Source organism: Pseudophryne corroboree, chromosome 7 (genome assembly GCF_028390025.1).
Source record: "Pseudophryne corroboree isolate aPseCor3 chromosome 7, aPseCor3.hap2, whole genome shotgun sequence".
Lineage (NCBI taxonomy): Eukaryota > Metazoa > Chordata > Amphibia > Anura > Myobatrachidae > Pseudophryne > Pseudophryne corroboree.
In genome coordinates, this window is record NC_086450.1 from 227,858,750 (window position 1) to 227,878,361 (window position 19,612).

Here is a 19,612-nt window from a genome sequence, read left to right on the forward strand (position 1 = left end):
AATAAAATATCTTCACCCAGATCTTTCAGGAAGGGGAGTAATATCACCCTCCACTGTCTAGAGAAGTAGTGAATATAGTGGTCCTTTGTTGGGCCTTCCAGATATTCTCTCCCGACTCCATGATAAATATGTGAAAAGGAAAAAATAGAGGATGAAGGATCAGGATGTAACTGAAATCATGCTAGGCAGAGACTTTCATGACACTGACCTTAAAGGAGTGCCCTATGTTCCCTCAAAGGTTTCTTTGTGTCCATGTGTGTTAACCACAAAATACAACCGCAACCAGGATCTCCGTACCAGTACCCCTACCGCACTGACCTTAACAAAATTTCCCATGTTCCCATAAAGGTTTCTTTGAGTTGGTATTTGTCGATCCAAATGATTAGTATCTGCCCTGGTGCCAGACTGTTTGTCATCAGTTGATAAGGTCACAGATCAACGTGGGTAAACCAAAATTGTGTAGTTTATTGGTTGTAGCACCCACAGATAAAAACATTAAAAACCATAAGATAAAAAATAGCAGCATAAATAGATGTACACAGAAAAAAGTGCAAAAATTGGGTATATTGATGTAAATTTCCTAACTGAAGACATTCAACCAGAAGTTGGCTCCACGAAATAAACAGGTGGTAGAGAAACCTCCCAAATCTGGATCGCAAGGAAATAAAAAAAAATACCACAGAGTTAAAGTCCTCACATATCCTGGCCAATCTTGGGGGAGTCTGCAGTCCGCTCCCCACACTGACGAGTTTAGGATAAAATCCTTTTTCCGACACTTGGAAAAAGTATTCTATCCGAAACGCGTCACTTGTGGCTCAGCAGTCATTTTAATAAGACACCTGCTGCAAGCAAGTTTTAGGAGAAACAGGTTTAGTCTCCCTGTTTACCTCTCCTCCGGGCCAGGATCCTACCAGCCTATTAAGGCTTGCGTAGTTGATTTAGTGCCCATTTCAATGTATTTATATGCATTGTATGCAGGGTCGGACTGGCCCACAGGGGTACAGGGGAAACCACCGGTGGGCTCCACTGCCTGAGGGCCCACTCCTTCCTTTATGGATCAGGTTCCAGACCGTGCACTTGTATTATACATGGTAGATATGTTACATTATAATGCACAAGACAATTGTTTACGTCAAACCTCTGTGGAGGCTGGCTACACCCTCTTTGTAGGCTTGACACACCCCTAAGTAAGGGCTCCTATCACTGCATTCCCCTGGTGGGCCCTTCATGCCCCAGTCTGACACTGAACTCACTAGAAGTTGGTCATACTTCTCTCCCCTGAGTCCCACGAAGCAGGGAGACTGTTGCCAGCAGCCGACCTGAAAATAAAAAAAACTAACAATTTTTTTCCAGAGAAACTCAGTAGAGCTCCCCTGTAGTGCATCCAGTCTCACTGGGCACAATTCTAAAACTGGAGTCTGGAGTAGGGGCATAGAGGGAGGAGCCAGTTCACACCCTTTAAAAGTCTTAAAGTGCCCATGTCTCCTGCGGATCCAGTCTATACCCCATGGTTCTTAATGTGACCCCAGCATCCTCTAGGACGTATGAGAAAACAAATAACACACACATGAGGAGGAGAGAACAAAGGAAGCTATAAGGAGAAGAGGGGAGGGGGGGGGAAAGGAAAGGTAGTAAAGGCATATTGGATAAACTACAACTTATATAAAGAACAGCTTAATGAAAAACATTTTGGTATATAATCATATCAAGCGAGAGTAAGGAGAACATGGACTGGTGTAATTACATTCTGACCGTAAGGTATGGCAAGCCTAAGACGTTACTACTATTTGTAATTCGCAGGATGTTATACAATTTCCATGTCTAGCAATAACACTTTACAGGAAGAGGTAAGTAACATATTGACTTTTTCCAGTAAACCAAGTATGACTCTCAGTGTAATTATTGGTAGAGAAGAGACTTGGCTTTCGACCAATCTTGGGAGCCCAAATAACGGGAGAGAGAGAGACGTGAGGCATCATCTAAGGAATGTATGAACGGGTCCCACTTATTGTGAAAGGACTGAATAGTAATGACCTCATTTAACAACAGGGATCTCATGTCAAAGTACAAAAATTGGAGAGTTGTTGATTTCAGTTCCTGTATGGTGGGAGCTGATTTCTTGGTCCAGTGCTTGAGGAACAATTTTTTAGCTAGAGTCAGAATCGGTACAATAAAGAGAAAGTTCTGGAAAGGTACAGGGCCAAAGTTCCAATTTTCAAAACAAAAAAGGAGACATGCTTCCAGGGAAGGTGCCAAGGTTAGGTTGAAGAGTGAGTTAAAATAGCAAATTATCTTAGACCAGAACCTACGAACCTTAGAACATTCCCAAAAGCAGTGGAACAATTTAGCATTGTGCATAGAGCATTTGTTACATTTACCCGTGTCAACAGCACTCATATATTTTCTCTGTGCTGGAGAAATGTAGGTCCTGTGGAGGAATCTGTTATGTGTTTCTTGAAGATAGGCAGAGTGTAAATGCTTTGTGTATTTGCAGTATCTGTCAAGTAGTGTCTCAGAAGAACAATGGAATTCGGGTATATCAGAGTTCCATTGAGCAAGAAGCTTTTGTGAATAAACTGAAATGTTGACTTTTGCATCGATCAGGTAGGGATATAGTTGCTTAAGTCGATAAGGCTTTGAGGGGGGAGCTTGCATTAACTTAATTATGTTACGAGTATCCTGGGTCGGGGAAGTAGGAGGAGGGAGAGTTTGAAGGAAGTGTCTGACCTGCAAGTAGAGAGAGAAATGGGTGTGTGGGAGCTGGTATGTCTGTTGCAGGTAAGCAAAGGTACAGGTTGAGTATCCCTTATCCAAAATGTTTGGGACCAGAGGTATTTTGGATATGGGGTTTTTCCGTATTTTGGAATAATTGCATACCATAATGAGATATCAAGGTGATGGGACCTAAGTCTAAGCACAGAATGCATTTGTTACATATACACCTTATACACACAGCCTGAAGGTCATTTAATACAATATTTTTAATAACTTTGTGTATTAAACAAAATTTGTGTACATTGAGCCATCAGAAAACAAAGGTTTCACTATCTCACTCTCACTCAAAAAAGTCCGTATTTCGGAATATTTGGATATGGGATACTCAACCTGTATAAACATTGCCGCCAGGATCGAAAACTTTGTTCACAAGGTCAAGGCCTTTGCGTCTCCAAACCTGAAGAAGAGGATTAGAAACAGAAGGGGGGAAATCAGGATTTCTATATGTGGGAGTAATGGAGGGCCTAGTCACAGATATAGGAGTGGATTAGGATGGAAAACAAGCTCGAGAAATGTCTGGAAGCAGCCCTAATGGGCCGGGGTCTTTTGCTGCAGTTGGACCTGTAACAACATGCTAATGTCACCACACAGCCCCAGTGGCGGATTTAGGGGTCTGGCCGCCCCTAGGCACAACATTATTGTCCGTCTCCCCCCCCCCCACACACACACACACACACCCACCTACACGCACCTTCTGGGGCCTTTGCAACCCATTCCTCTTACTTCTACTTTCCTGATTGCATGGGCCTTGTGATCTTCCTGTGCTGTACAGAGGTCACATGACATGGATGGAAGTGATGATTACTCCCTTCCAGTGTGCTCTGCTTACCTTCAATGGCAGCACTGTGCGCACATCGGCATCCCCCTTTCTCCACAGCTCCTCTCTCTGCGTTTGACATAGCAAGTCACTCGCAGCACTCAGCACTCGTGAGACAGAGCAGCACGCGCAGGCTGGAGAGGAGAGCCGATGCTGTCCCTATAAATCAGGGACTGAACTAACTGGCGGTGCAACAATATTTGGGGTGCAGAGACTCTATATCAGCGGCAGCCTTTCTGTGTGCCTACGAAGACCCAATGGGCCCTAAGCACCCACTTGTGCTGCTTGGTGGGAAGTCCGCTTCTGTAAGGTCGTACGGGCAATGGTCTGGTGTGCCGCCTTCAGGAGGTGCCACCCATAGGCACGTGCCTCACGTTCCTAATGGGAAATCCAGCACTGCACAGCCCTTCCCTGGTGTACATCAGTGCATTCTAAAGTCCAAGGACTGAGGCACCCACTGTCAGAATCTGTACTGCACCTCTGTATGATCCCCATTGGGTTGTTTCTGCGACGCAACACAAATGGAAAACAACCTCTACTGCACTCAACATCACCAGTGCTCACAATAAGATCAGGCCATAATGCTGTATACTGTGCCATAGTGGGGCTTACTATATAACACCTCCTACTGCTTCCCCCCTGGCAATGAGCATGACACCCAAAGTGTGAAACCCCTGGCAACGAGCATGACACCCAGCGTGTGAAACTCTAGGCATTGAGCAGTTATTGTAAAAGTAATTAGAAGCTTTACTGTAGGGCATAATGTTTTACGGATATTGTGGTGTGTGGCATAATATGTTCCAAAGGGCATTAATTTGTGGGGCTTAACATGGTGGAAATTACTTTTTTCCCTGTGGTGGCCGAGGTCTGTTGGTGCAGTGTCAAACTGGGGTGTAAGGTAGTCTTTTCCTGCAAGGCTACGCCCATTTTATGGAGACCATGCCCATTTTTGCAAGGTCACGTCCCCCCCCCCCCCCCCCCCCCATCCCGTTGGGAGCGCTCGCGCAAATATAGTTTATTTATATCTATGGGGAGGGGCACAATTTTTAATGCCAATGGTGGTGGGGGCGCCCATTTTTAAATTTCGCATTTGAAGCCAAATTGTTTAGAAACAGCCCTGCAATGAAATATCTGCGAATCCAATGATACCATAAAAGCAGGCTTGGACTGGCCCACAGGGGTACAGGGGAAACCACCGGTGGGCCCCACTGCCTGGGGGCCCACCTCCTGCTCTAAGGATTAGGTTCCAGACTGTGCACTTGAATTATACATTATACATAAATTACCTTATACTGGGCTATGGTGTATTTTCTACAGTGCATTGCTGTTATTAATCTGGTTCATTATCATGCATTCAGCAGCTGAATTTACTGTATATATTTATGAAGGGTCCAAGATGTTGCACTCTCTAATGGTTAGTCAAACCAATGAGGTGGCAGGCCACACCCCCTCCGTGGACTTACCACACCCGTAAACATGGGCCCCTACCACCGCATTCCCTGGTGGGCCCTACATGCCCCAGTCCGACACTGATTGTATGTGACTCGCTGGTTACTGCTGTGGGACATCTCTGTATTTTTGACTGTACAGCTATATACCTGTGCCCCACTAATTCCTTGCTCTGCTACCACTGTGCTCGCCATAGGTTACTATTCCCAATTGTAGTCCACGTGGATGGTAAAGTATGAAAAAGTTGAAAACTAAAAAAATTAAAAACTTGTGTCGACCATTGTCATGTAATCCTTTCGACCCTGTTAACCTTTTCGGCTGTGTTGATCTAATGCATGTCGACCTATTGACTGTAGACCTTTTTAGTGTAGATCTATAGACTGGATACCAACCCAGACATTGCGAGGTGTTTAAGGGGTCAAAGAAGTATCTCACATTTACTTGTACTTGTTAGGGTGTCACATTACATTGTTTCCCTGTACACTTACTATGTGGCTTATACTGGCAGATATATTAATGTGTCTTCTAAAGGCACAGTAATAAGGAGGCTGGGGCTCCTTCTCTGGCTATGTACAGATCCTACTCAGCTGGCTTATCCCCTCAGGATTCTGTACATGATTGTTTATGCTTAAGGTGTTATACCCCTCCACCACAGTCAGTCCCTATACCACCTTTCCAGGAACCACCGTGGGTGTTTTCCTTATCTCAGGTTATGACACAGCTAGTAGATCACTTGTCAACCGCTTCTCTGCAACCACAACAGGGGTTCTCTCAGAATGTACAATTTGCTTTAGTGACTCCCCCTATACATATCATTGGATGGATACTTTGTCACACTCTGTACAGAGTTTGGCTCAGACGTCCGTTGCCTTTCAGCAAATTCTACAGCGCGACAGACAGTTATCTGCCAATGCGTGAGGGACAACACTACTGTGGATGTTCTCTTTAGTGCGGGCAGAAAAATCCATTCTGAATATGGAGGAAGAGGAGCCGGCGACTAAGCCTAAGACTCCAGTGTTTAAACGCCAGAATGTTGTTAAAGCAGAATTTCCTGTCAGACCAGCTAACAGAACTCGTGCAAGAGGTCTGGACTACGCCTAACAAGTTGTTCCAGCTGTCAAAAAGGCTTATGTACTTCCTTGTGGGGTAATGTAGTAAGTACCTTCTGTAGATGCTTATGTAGCCCATCTAGGGATTTGGCACACTTATTATTAGTGGTGTTCTCACAAGTGCTATAATCCTACAGCCTTTAGAGTTCTTGCCTTTCTCCAGGCCAGTTTGGGCAGAGGCCTCCTCCTAGTGTCCCTCAAGGTACAGGTCTCTGCTCTTTCTTTTTGGTTCTAGCTCCTTCTACTCAACCCTATTTTGTCCCTCCGGTGGCTCAGTGGGATTTATCCTTTCTTCTTCGGGCTTTGCAGGACCCTCCATTTGAACCTTTTTACTCCATTGACTTGAAGTGGCTAACCTGTCGCTCCCTCTCTTTTGGTTTTCAATCCGGACAGGGCCGTCCTCAGAACTAGGTCTGGATACCTCCCCACAGTTGTATCCAACTTCCATATTAATACAGACGTAATTCCTGCCTTTCAGTCTTTGCTGCTTTTTGCAAGTGGAGCCCTGCTTGCTGAAGTACATGTGCTTCAAATTTGTGTGGATCGCAAACAATTTTTCCGTAAATCGGATTCTCTTTTTGTGTTCTATGATTTTCACAAAAGGGGCTGGCCTGCTAACTAGCAGACCTTGGCTCGATGGCTTCTATTGACTGTTTCTCAGCCATACATGGAGGCGGATCTCCCTGTTCCAGGTGTGGGTACTGCTCATTCCGCTCGATCTGTTGGGCCCTCCCAGGTGGCTAGTTGTGGAGCTTCTGCTGAACAGTTGTGCAGAGTGGCCACGTGGTCTAACGTCCACTCTTTACGCCTTTGCTACGTTCGCCTCCCAGGATGTTTCCTTTGGGCGACGAGTTCTGCTTTGGGACATTCTCCTGCGTAATCCCTGTGGAGCCCTATGGACCCTGAAGAAGAAAGGAAGAGTTATGGTAGACTTGCCTATTGCTAACTCCCCTTTTTTTTTTTTTTTTTTTCTTTCTTTGAAGTCCATAGTGTCCACAGGCCACCCACCCTGATGCAATTAGTATCTATGGGTTTTTCTGCAGGGTCACGAAGTTCTCCTCTTCTAATATGAGTGTATTTCTTGTGTGTACCATACTCCCTTCTCTGTCCTGTCCTGCTCCTGCCTTGGGCTTGGTAACAAAACTGGCCCAAACAAAACAAAAACGGCCCAACCTCTTGAAAGTTAATGATCCTGTTTCCCCGCTGACAGGAAACTTAGCTCCTGAGGGACCTATTCGCAAGCCCATCATGGCGAGCGTTCAGTCCCGCAGCACGCCACCACCACTAACAGAGCCAGAAGAATGAAGAGTGGTGAGTACTGTGCCGGCGTCCCGGCTAGCGGGGCGCCGGCCATTATGGTGGCATGAGGGTACGGAGACGCGCGGCTTCTAAACGGGGTGTAATGAGTCTCCGGACACAGTACACAACTGCGTCCCCGTACACTGTACACAGTACCCATACTGGCACAACAGCCTTAAAACGGTTTTCTCCACTTTAAGCACCAGATTCCTCAGCCAGGAAGCAGGAAGACCGTGCGCCATTGAAGGGGCAGTGCTTCACTATGAGAGGATCCAGCAGCTCGCCAGCGCTATTTTCCCTCTGCATTGGACACAGACGCTGACTGACAGGGATGCGCAGCTCCTCCAGTGTGACTCCAAATTACCTTAGCGGTACCAGGGGGTCATAGCAGGTGGGTAGCGATTACTAGTGTACTAAGTCCCCTATCAGTGTACTTAGTCTGTGACCCAGCTAAGCTTGCCATTAGCAATAAGGGCGCTGTGGGGGCTGGCTCCAGTCATCTGTGTATCCCTTAGGGGGGGGGGGGGGGGATGCAGCTCTGTCACAGGGAATAGAGGCTCTTATAGAGGCTATCAGTGATGTTCTGCAAATTCCTGATAAGGTGTCAGGAGTGTGAGGAATCTTATTTTAATGTAAAAAAGAAGTCCTCAGTCACTTTTCCTGCGTCAAATCAATTGAATACCCTGTTTAAAGAACCATGGGTTAATCCTGATAAGAAGTTTCAGATCCCTAAAAGGTTGCTCTCATCTTTTCCTTTTCCTCTGGAGGATAGGAAAAAATGGGAAATTCCAACAATAGTGGACACATCAGTCTCTAGGTTGTTACCTAAAATTGTATTGCCTGTTCCTGGTGCAGCCTCCATGAAAGACATGGCTGATCGTAACATTGAGACTACACTCAAATCATTGTACACTCTATTGCACGTGCGTGGATCACTAAAACGGGATCGGTATGAAATACCTCCAATCAAAATCCCGACGTTCAAAATCCCGACACCAATTGACCGATGGTCAAAATCCCGACATGGACAAAATACCGACATTTAAAATACCAACAAGGTCAAAATACCGACATGTAAAATGCAGACAGGTCAAAATACCGACATGCGTTATTTGTGTTTTTGTGTGTATGTCGACATAAGTCAACATGGACACCATATAAAGTGTACCGCGTCCCCTCGCATGGCTCGCTGCGCTCGCCATGCTTCGGGCACGGTGCCTCGCTGCGCTCGGCACACTATTATATTCCCCCTCCAGGTCCACTGGGATGGTAAAGTATGAACAAGTCGGTTTCAATTAAAAAAATCAAGAAAAACTCATGTCGGTATTTTGACCTGTCTGCATTTTACATGTCGGTATTTTGACCTTGTCGGTATTTTGTCCATGTCGGGATTTTGACCTTGTCGGGATTTTGACCATCGGTCAATTGATGTAGGGATTTTGAACGTCGGGATTTTGATTGGAGGTAAACTGACTGCATCCCACTAAAACCATTGCAAAATAGTCAGGTAACCTAATTGAGGGGTTAGATTCCTTATCTAGGGGGAATGTTGTCTTACTCCTGCAGCATATACAGGACTCTGCAAACTTTATGGTGGAAGTCATAAAGGAAATAGGTGTGCTTAACGCACGCATCACCTCTACAGTAGTATCGGCACCCAGAGGCTTGTGGCTATGCGAGTGGACTGCTGACGCGGATTCCAGGAAAGGCGTGGAAGGCGTACCATTCACAGGAGAGGCCTTGTTTGGAGATGAATTAGACAAATGGATCGCCACAGCTACTGTGGGTAAGTCTACGTGTCTTCCTTCCGCAGCCCCCCAACCAAGAAGACTTTTATTCAGCTTCTAAGTTAGTCCTTTCAGACGGCCAAGTTCAAGGGCAAATCCAGAGGTGCTTCTACGTCCTGCAGCAGCGCAAGAGGTAAGCCGCGTAAACCAGCAACAGCAGGTACTCAGGAACAGAGCTCAGGCTCTACTTCCTCAAAGATTGCAGCATGACGTTGGACCGCAATGACTGGAAGGCTGTCATTTGGGAGGTCACCTACAATTCTTCAGTCAAATTCGTGCCAGGATCCCCTGGGTCATAAATCTTTTTTCTCAGGGCTACAGACTGGAGTTCCAATAGCTCCCACCTCACAGATTCTTCAATTCAGGCTTGCCAGTTTCACAAGAGGCATGTATAACTTTATAACATGCCATCCAAAAACTGGTACAGACTCGCGTCATTGTTCCAGTTCCACCTCATCTACTAAACAAGGGATACTATTCCAACTTGTTTATAGTACCGAAACCGGACGGTTCAGTTAGACCCATACTTACCTACTTTCTGGCAGCTCTCTCCGGGAGAGAGCTGCCAGGACGGCTCAATGGAGGGGCTGGGCTGGAAAATGACAAGAGGAGGGGGCGTGGAGGAGGCGGAACGGGGCGTGGAGGAGGGGCAGAGGCGGAACGAGGGCGGGGTTACAGAGTTACACCGTTAAACCACGCCCCCACTCTGTAATGCCGCTATAACCGGCATTTTACAGCAGGGGGCGTGACTATGATGACGCGATTCAACAAGAATCGCGTCATCTACTTTCCGGACCGCCCACTTTACTCTCAAAGTGGGCGGCCGGGCAGGGGGTAACGTAAAAACCGGGAGACTTGTCTGTTCTTCCGTGGGGCCGGGGAGGGTCACCAGATTTTCGGGAGCCTCCCGGCCATTCCGGGAGAGTAGGCAAGTATGGTTAGACCAAATTTGAATCTCAAGTCGTTGAACCCGTACTTACGAGTGTTCAAATTCAAGATGGAGTCTCTGAGAGCGGTGATCTCAGGTCTGGGGAGGGGGAATTCCTAGTGTCTCTGGATATCAAGGATGCGTACCTTCACATTCCGATCTGGCCCCCCTCATCAGGCTTACCTACGGTTTGCACTGCAGGACTGTCACTACCAGTTCCAGGCCCTGCCATTTGGTCTCTCCATGGCACCGAGGGTGTTCACCAAGGTGATGGCAGAGATGATATTTCTACCCCGCAAACAGGGAGTGAACATAATTCTGTACCTGGACGATCTCCTGATAAAAGCACCGTCCAGGGAAAGGTTGCTGGACAGCATTGCTCTCTCAACCAAACTTCTCCAGGATCATGGGTGGATTCTGAACTTTCCGAAATCTCACCTAGAGCCAACACGCAGGCTCCCATTCCTGGGAATGATACTGGATACGGAGTTGCAGAAGGTCTTACTTCCGTTGGAAAAGGCATTGGTGATCCAGTCGATGGTTCGGGATGTCCTGAAGCCGACCCGGATATCGGTGCATCTATGCATTCGCCTTCTGGGGAAAATGGTGGCCTCTTACGAGGCTCTTCAATACGGAAGGTTTCACGCAAGACCCTTCCAGCTCGATCTGTTGGACAAATGGTCCGGATCGCATCTTCACATGCACCAGAGGATCCGTCTGTTGCCAAAAGCTAGAATCTCCCTTCTGTGATGGCTACAGACTTCTCACCTCATCGAGGGTTGGAGGTTCGGAATTCAGAACTGGATTCTGTTAACCACAGACGCAAGCCTCAGAGGTTGGGAAGCAGTCACTCGGGGTGCAGTTTCAAGGAAGATGGTCCAGTCGGAAGTCATCCTTCCAATCAACATTCTGGAACTCTGGGCCATATACAACGCCCTTCTGCAGGCCTCACATCTTTTTCAAGATCAGGCCATTCAGGTCCAGTCGGACAGTGTGACTGCATTAACGTACATAAACCAACAGGGCGGAACGAAAAAGCAGAGCAGCAATGTCAGAGGTGTCAAAAATTCTCCTCTGGGCAAAGAGAAACACTGTGGTGTTGTCAGCGGTCCTCATTCCAGGAGTAGACAACTGGGAAGCAGACTTCCTCAGCAGACACTACCTGCACCCGGAAGTGTTCAGGTGCTTGACAAGTCGATGGGTATATCCACAGATCGACATGATGGCCTCTCGTCTCAACAAGAAGCTCAAGCGGTATTGTTCCCCAGGTGGTGGCGGTAGACGCCCTGACAACTCCATGGGTCTATCAGAGGGTGTACGCATTTCCACCACTTCCTCTGATCCCAAGAATTCTAAAGAGAATAAAAAGGGAAAAGGTTCAAGCAATTCTAATTGCTCCGGACTGGCCAAGAAGGGCCTTGTACGCGGACCTACTGGAGATGCTCCTCGAAGCTCGGTGGCCTCTTCACGAGGATCTTCTGCAACAGGGCCCATTTGTCTATCAGGACTTACCGTGGCTACGTTTGACGGCATGGAAGTTGAACGGCTGATTCTAGCCAGGAGAGGGATCCCTAACAAGGTTATCCCGACTATGAACCAAACCAGGAAGGGGGTAACGTCTAAGAATTACCATCGTATTTGGAAGAAATACGTCTCTTGGTGTGAGAGCAGAAAATTTTCTGCAGTGGAATTCCAACTAGGACGTTTCCTGCTTTTTCTACAAGCAGGAGTGGATGTGGGCCTACGTCTGGGCTCCATAAAAGTCCAGATTTCTGCCTTGTCCATTTTCTTTCAGAAACAATTGGCTTCTCTTCCTGAGGTCCAGATGTTTTTGAAAGGTGTTCTGGACATCCAACCTCCCTTTGTGCCTCCCATGGCACCTTGGGATCTCGATGTGGTGCTGCATTTCCTTCAATCAGACTGGTTTGAGCCGTTACAGGAGGTCGACGTAAAATATCTTATGTGGAAGACTGTCACACTGTTGGCCTTGGCTTCAGCAAGACGTGTTGGAGCTGGGGACTTTGTCTCACAAAAGTCCCTACTTAATTTTCCATTAGATAGAGCTGAACTCAGAACTCGTCAGCAATTTCTGCCTAAGGTGGTGTCTGCGTTTCACATCAACCAACCTATTGTACGTTCCGGTTGTCACCGACACCTCTGCTACTTCAAGGTTTTTGGATGTCGTGAGGGCTTTGAAGGTGTATGTGAAAAGAACTGGTCGTCATAGAAAGACAGACTCGCTGTTTGTTCTTTGTGATCCCAATAAGATTGAGTGTCCTGCTTCAAAACAGACAATTGCTCGCTGGATCAGACATATTATCCAGCTGGCTTATTCCATGGCAAGTTTGCCATGTCCAAAATCTGTACAGGCCCACTCTACTAGGTCGGTGGGTTCTTCCTGGGCGGCTGCCCGGGGGGGTCTCAGCTTTACAGCTTTGCCGAGCAGCTACTTGGTCAGGTTCGAACACGTTTGCTAAGTTCTACAAGTTTGATACTTTGGCCTCTGAGGACCTTCAGTTTGGTCAATCAGTTCTGCAGGAATCTCAGCACACTCCCACCCGGTTTGGGAGCTTTGGTACATCCCCATGGTACTAAATGGACCCCAGTATCCTCTAGGACATAAGAGAAAATACGATTTTGATTACCTACCGGTAAATCCTTTTCTTGTAGTCTGTAGAGGATACTTGGCGCCCGCCCAGTGCTTCGTTCTTCCTGCTCTGTTACTTGGTTAAGTAATGTTGGTTCAGCCGTTGCTGTTCCTGTTTCAAGTTTGATTAGCTTGGCTTTCCTCGTGTGTGTGTGTGTGTGTGTGTGTGTGTGTGTGTGTGTGTGTGCGCGCTAGTTCGGAATCTCACCACTATCCTTCTCTCGAAGTATATCCGTCTCCTCGGGCACAGTTTCCTAGAGTCTGGTAGGAGGGGCATAGAGGGAGGAGCCAGCCCACACTATCAAATTCTTAAAGTGCCCGTGGCTCCTAGTGGACCCGTCTATACCCCATGGTACTAAGTGGACCCCAGTATCTTCTACGTACTGCGAGAAAAGGATTTACGGGTAGGTAATTAAAATCCAATTTTTTCCACTGGACTGAAGGATTCGAACAAATGTTTTATCAATTTTATTTTTTTGTAAAAAATAAATAAATGAATAAAAATAAAATTTTTAAATCAAAAGATACTGCGCTCTGTTCGATCATATATTTTTTATTCTCTATTTTTGAGCCCAGATGTCAAAATTTATATGTATCCTGTTTGTTTCTGATGTGATCACTTTGTCCCCCTTTCACTCTGCCAATGCTGGATCTCACATGGGAATTGGAAACGGGTCCTTCCCGGGTGGGATCCGGCATTGGACCCTAACAGGCGGCTTCCTGACCCAGCAATTTGGTGGGTGGGTTGCCATAGCGGTGGCGGCGCTGGGAGAGGAGCTCATCTCCGCGCCGCCTCTCCCTATGTAGTGAACGGACACGGTGCCCTTTGGACCCAGGAACCTATTTACGCTGCCACTGACCCGGTATTCAACTCTGGAATGACACTGCTTTATTCCCGTGTTGAATTACCGGGTCAGGCAACCCGGGATTTCGACCATGGTCCTTTCACACTGCACACCGACCAGTGTCGCCCCTGGGTCGATACCGGGTTATTTGTGCGGTGTGAAAGGGGTATTGGTCATTTGTTCTATTTTTGTTTTGTTCAGAGCTAAGCTTTTGTGTTCTTGCTAATACTCGTGTGTGTGTGTGTGTGTGTGTGTGTGTGTGTGTGTGTGTGTGTGTGCTTTGAGTTGTGCTTTTAATAAGGAGATTTTAAAAAGTAAATAAATAAATCCATATTTTGATATTTTGCTATTTAAAGCAGTGTCATCTGCAGCTCTGTTAAACCACGCGATGCAGAAAATGATAAAGAACAGGCTCTTCTTTTCAGCCCAAGAAAGTCTCAATGTTCCACGTTAAATCAGAAAATTGTTATTTCTAGTTTGATTCAAGGGTTTCGAGAGTCATCCTTTGGATGTAGTGAGAGTTCTAAAAATTTACGTTAAGAGGACAAAATAAATTAGTCATATGCATAGTTTGTATGTGGTATGATTTTCGGAACAGCTGCTGGCCAGCCTCTAAGTAGACTATCGCTCAGTGGATTGCAGAGGTTATCAGGTTTGTGTTGTCAGGTTTTCAGGTTCCTTGGAGCTTCATAAGTGGCTAGGCATAGGGCAATTGATGAACACCGCTGCAGAGCAGCAACCTGATTATCTGTGCATACTTTTGCAACATTTTACAGATTCTACACTTTCATCTATAGATGCTAGCAGTGGATGGAAGGTACTCTGCACTGCCAAGGAGCATTCCAACCCTTAGGGGTTTGCTGAGGAGGAGCCTGAGTTTCAGGACCAAGTTTGAAAGTGCACAGGCTCCTCACTTTCTTTCTTAATCCCAGCATCTCCAGTGTCCCCCATGGACTCTTCCATCCTCTTCTGGACTGATTTTTGTCAGTAGCCAAATAACCTACCAATATTTCTTAAGGCCCATACACATTAGACGATGTCGCTCTGTGAGCGACATCGTCTAACGTTTCCCCCTCCCGGGCCGTCCGGTCGGCGGCCGCCTGTACACACTGAGCGATATGACAGCTCATATCGCTCAGTGATGTCACGCCCCCACCAGCCCTGCATGAAGGTCGTGGACGACAGTCCACATCCTTCATGCATGCCCTACCGACAGCGACGATCGTTGCCGACCCGCGGGGCCGCGCATCGGTCGTCGCTGGCGGCATACACACTTAACGATAAAATGAGCGACGTCGCTCAAGGAGGGGGAAAATGAGTGACGTCGCTCATTTTATCGTTAAGTGTGTATGGACCTTGAGACGTGTAGGAGGAATCGAGCACTTGTAGGAAACCTGCACAAGCACTTGGACAATATACAAATTTCACAGCGATCAGCCATAACTAGGAATTGAACTCATTATCTGAGTGAGGTGAGACAGTAATGCTAACCAATGTGCTATCTTTGCTAGTGTAATTTTATACTCTGTTGTGATTTTACATTTGGGAACAAACAGAAGATTTTACCAACCCAGCAGTGGTATCTGCACTATCTTGTGGATAGGATTCCACACTTCTCTCAATGTAGAGTTTCTCTAGTGATACTGGTTTCTGCCTTTAGACAGCGTTCTGTGCTGCTTCACCAGATCTGTCATGGTTATGGTTGAGAAGGTTGGGATTTCACAGTGACTGTAACATACTTGTATCTACATCAATCTGTAAAATGTCTTGGTTGTTCTTCGGCAATGTAAGAAATGCACAATTATTTGAAAACAAGGATGATTGCATGAAAGTTGGAATCCCCTATATCATTCCCTGTGTGTAGCTAATGGTATATGGAATGATGGGGAACAAAGGAGTAACATAGTAAAATAGTTGATAAAGTTGAAAAGAGACAAAGTCCATCGAGTTCAACCTGTTGCTAGTTTTATGTATAATTTTTATTTTATTTTTTAATTTTCAATGTACGCACAATGGTTACAAGAGCTTATTCTGGTGGGAATGCAAATGTGTCTCATCGTAAATGCTCCATGTGTTTGGTTTTGTTTTGTTTTTTCTTTGGCTTTAACAGGTTGACTATGTATATGACTTTACTGGTCGTGATCTTTTCTGTCCAGTTTCTGCATAAACGTCCAATCCTTTGCAGGCTTTGTATACTTTGTAAATTATGTCGAGTGTCTCTTGACCTCCATTGCCTGTGTAAAATACCTTGCTATTACCTAATTCTGCTCTACCGAGACACTTCTACAAACTTAAAGTGCGGAGTGGCAGAAAATTCTGGAAAAGTGTAAATCATATCCATATTCAACCTAATGTCACCTTACAAGTCATTGAAATAATGTCCTTAAATGCTTCTGTCATCTCATATCTCATAGCTTAATCTAATCAGTTTGAGTGGATCTAAGGACTTCCTTTTTGTATTCACTTTAACAAAGTGTCTGTAGATTCTAGAAGTTGTAAAAATGCTGTGCATTGAAAGTAGAGGATTATGAACTGGTCAAAAACCCCAAATCGCACCCTATTACATTTCCGTCATTGTACTTGATTCTGTAGTCCTGCAGCCTTTATGAAACTACATGTCCCAGCATAGCTTGTCAGCTATTTGAATTAGTTTTAGTCCTTACACAACACAAGTTTACCACCAGGTGGCAGTGTAGTTACCTAGTATTGAGCAGCTCTTTCATCTGCAGTGTATACGAGATAAAGCCATTGTACTTCCAAAGCAATGTGTCCTTTATCTTGCAAGCTTGCTTAAATTATGTGAAATATGTCCAAGAACATATCTCATTGGGACATGACCTTGCCTGTTCCATGGAACCAAAAACTAATACAGAGTGCTGTATGTGAAGAAGAGTCACTTGTTTCATCATCCTTTCGAGGAAGTGGAGCCTCTGGCTATTGTGTTTCTAATTACGGTAGTCATCTTGTGATTGATTCTAGGGTGGTGTCACTATCAGTCTTGGGCACAGCATACCCATATCATCTGCTACAAACCACAGGCACTCAAAATATTTTATTTATTAATATAGTGCAATGAGAGGCGTTTGTACATTTGAATGCATTTGTGCCCTGAGTGTAAGTAGGTAAAGACACTTGCCTGAACAATCATATATCTGCATATGTTTTGACTGTTGCATCTCAACAATAGTGTGTACACCAGATATACGTCATGAGTTCTAAGTATGTATATGTTATATCCCAAAAATGTACAGTTAGTAGCAAATGCCAAAGTCACATTACCCACACAATATAGTAATGTAATTTAAGGGGCATATCCAATTAGCCGTGGGATAATTGTCAGCACTGACCAATTCAAGTAGCAGCTGATGCCGTCCACCTTAATTAACCAAGGGTGCACTTTTCCATGTAGCCCAAGGAACTACGAGGAAAAATCCACATAAAAGTGCATCTTTGGTAAATAACACGCGGGGACATTAAACTCGGAATTTTATTGCATGCCTATGCCCCTTGCTTGCCTATGCATATTTTTATTTATTTATTAACAGTTTTTTATATAGCACAGCATATTCCGTTGCGCTTTACAATTAGATGCCCCTCTGTGTCCTATAGGCGTGAAAAAAATGTATCTGCGCGGTTTTCAATAAATATGAAAGTTGCATATACCATATAATTAAATACAAACCTCTAGCTTTCCCTGTAGCCACTACACTAATGATTAAAGTACTGTCATATAGAGAGGTCAATCCACAACCTGCCAAACAGAAGCGACTGAGTAGTGCTGCTGATCATGGTCTTTTGGACTTTCTGCACCTGTTAGAAATATGCCTCCTGACAAGTGCGCCTGGGTGCTGATTGGTCTCATTACATTAATACACCCTAATACCCTGCACTCTCCAATTCTCACCCTCCCCAAAGAGTTCTAAGAGTAAGTTGTGAAACAGTCTGCATTTAGACACAGGCATTTTTGGTGCACATGTGCGATACAGAATGGCATATTCTATGCAAAAATAACAATAAAGACCTACATCCAACTCTACATAAACCCCCGTTACATTAACAACAATTGGAGAAAGAACAGATGCCCCAGTCACTAGAACATAAGGGTATTTGGGGATAATTGGTAGCAATGGATGAACTGGTTATGCAGGTAACACAGAGGGTTCTCTAAATCAGTTTTGAATATATTGATATGTAACATTAACTGTATACTGGTTTCAATTAACCATAGAGGAGGCTCCCCTCCCCATACTGATATATTTATCCTTTCTCCTACAGGCCAAAAATAACTCGTCTAGATTTCAAGAAGACTAAACTGACACTGGTTGTGGTTGAAGATGATGAGCAGGTGAGGCGTGTGTGACAGAGCCGTCCTGAACGTTACATTTCCAGCTCTACTAGCTCTATAGCAGCAGATAGAGCAAGTTTTTGCCACATCTAAGGCTTACAGTGCCTTGGTTTTTATTATTTTCCATTCTGTTTTGTCCTCTGGGGGCGCTTTTCTGGCTGATCCATCAAATTACCATGGTTAAGAAACAATATCAGCTCTTATTTGTGTTAAGAAATATAAACACCCATATGTCTTAATAAAGTTGTGTAACATTGGTTATAAGTAAACAATATTTTCCCTATTAAAGGACCAGTAATAACTAAGAGTGGCACAGTACACATTCACGGAAGGGACTACGATCACTTATATTGCAGTTTCCCAGTTAGAGTACACAATGCTTAGTGTCACAAATGTGCAACATATTGGTTGTCTCAGCATCTCCAAGTGAGTATATAGGCTTTTTCTCTGACGTCCTAAGTGGATGCTGGGACTCCGTAAGGACCATGGGGAATAGTGGCTCCGCAGGAGACTGGGCACAACTAAAGAAAGCTTTAGGACTACCTGGTGTGCACTGGCTCCTCCCTCTATGACCCTCCTCCAGACCTCAGTTGGAATCTTGTGCCCGGCTGAGCTGGATGCACACTAGGGGCTCTCCTGAGCTCCTAGAAAAGAAAGTATATTTTAGGTTTTTTATTTTCAGTGAGATCTTCTGGCAACAGACTCACTGCTACGAGGGACTAAGGGGAGAAGAAGCGAACCTACCTGCTTGCAGCTAGCTTGGGCTTCTTAGGCTACTGGACACCATTAGCTCCAGAGGGATCGAACACAGGGCCCGACCTCGATCGTCCGGTCCCGGAGCCGCGCCGCCGTCCCCCTTACAGAGCCAGAAGCAAGAAGATGGTCCTGAAAATCGGCGGCGGAAGACTTCGGTCTTCAACAAGGTAGCGCACAGCACTGCAGCTGTGCGCCATTGCTCCTCATGCACATCTCACACTCCGGTCACTGATGGGTGCAGGGCGCTGGGGGGGGGTGCCCTGAGCAGCAATATTAACACCTTGGCTGGCAAAAAAAATCAAAATATATAGTCCTAGAGGCTATATATGTGAAAAATACCCCTGCCAGAGATCCATAAAAAAGCGGGAGAAAGTCAGCCGAAAAAGGGGCGGGGCTATCTCCCTCAGCACACTGGCGCCATTTTTCCCTCACAGCTCCGCTGGAAGGATCGCTCCCAGGCTCTCCCCTACAGTTTTCAAGACTACAAAGGGTAAAAAAGAGAGGGGGGGGCACTAAATTTAGGCGCAGCAGTATATATATAAGCAGCTATAAGGGAAAATCACTCAGTTATAGTGTTCATCCCTGTGTTATATAGCGCTCTGGTGTGTGCTGGCATACTCTCTCTCTGTCTCCCCAAAGGGCTTTGTGTGGTCCTGTCCTCTGTCAGAGCATTCCCTGTGTGTGTGCGGTGTGTCGGTACGGCTGTGTCGACATGTTTGATGAGGAGGCTTATGTGGAGGCGGAGCAGATGCCGATAAATGTGATGTCAACCCCTGCGGGGCCGACACCTGAGTGGATGGACTTGTGGAAGGAATTACGTGAAAGTGTCAACTCCTTACATAAAAGGTTTGACGA

General features: G+C 45.7%; 1 protein-coding gene across 3 annotated transcripts in view; it reads left to right on the forward strand.

Moving 5' to 3' along the window:
* EPB41L5 (erythrocyte membrane protein band 4.1 like 5) overlaps positions 1-19,612 on the forward strand; it is a 562,556-nt gene that overhangs the window by 302,864 nt on the left and 240,080 nt on the right. For all 3 annotated transcript variants that reach the window (XM_063933986.1, XM_063933985.1, XM_063933987.1), the window contains exon 11: positions 17,932-18,001. In XM_063933986.1, the coding sequence (XP_063790056.1) occupies positions 17,932-18,001 (70 nt within the window). The remainder of the gene's footprint in view (positions 1-17,931; positions 18,002-19,612) is intronic.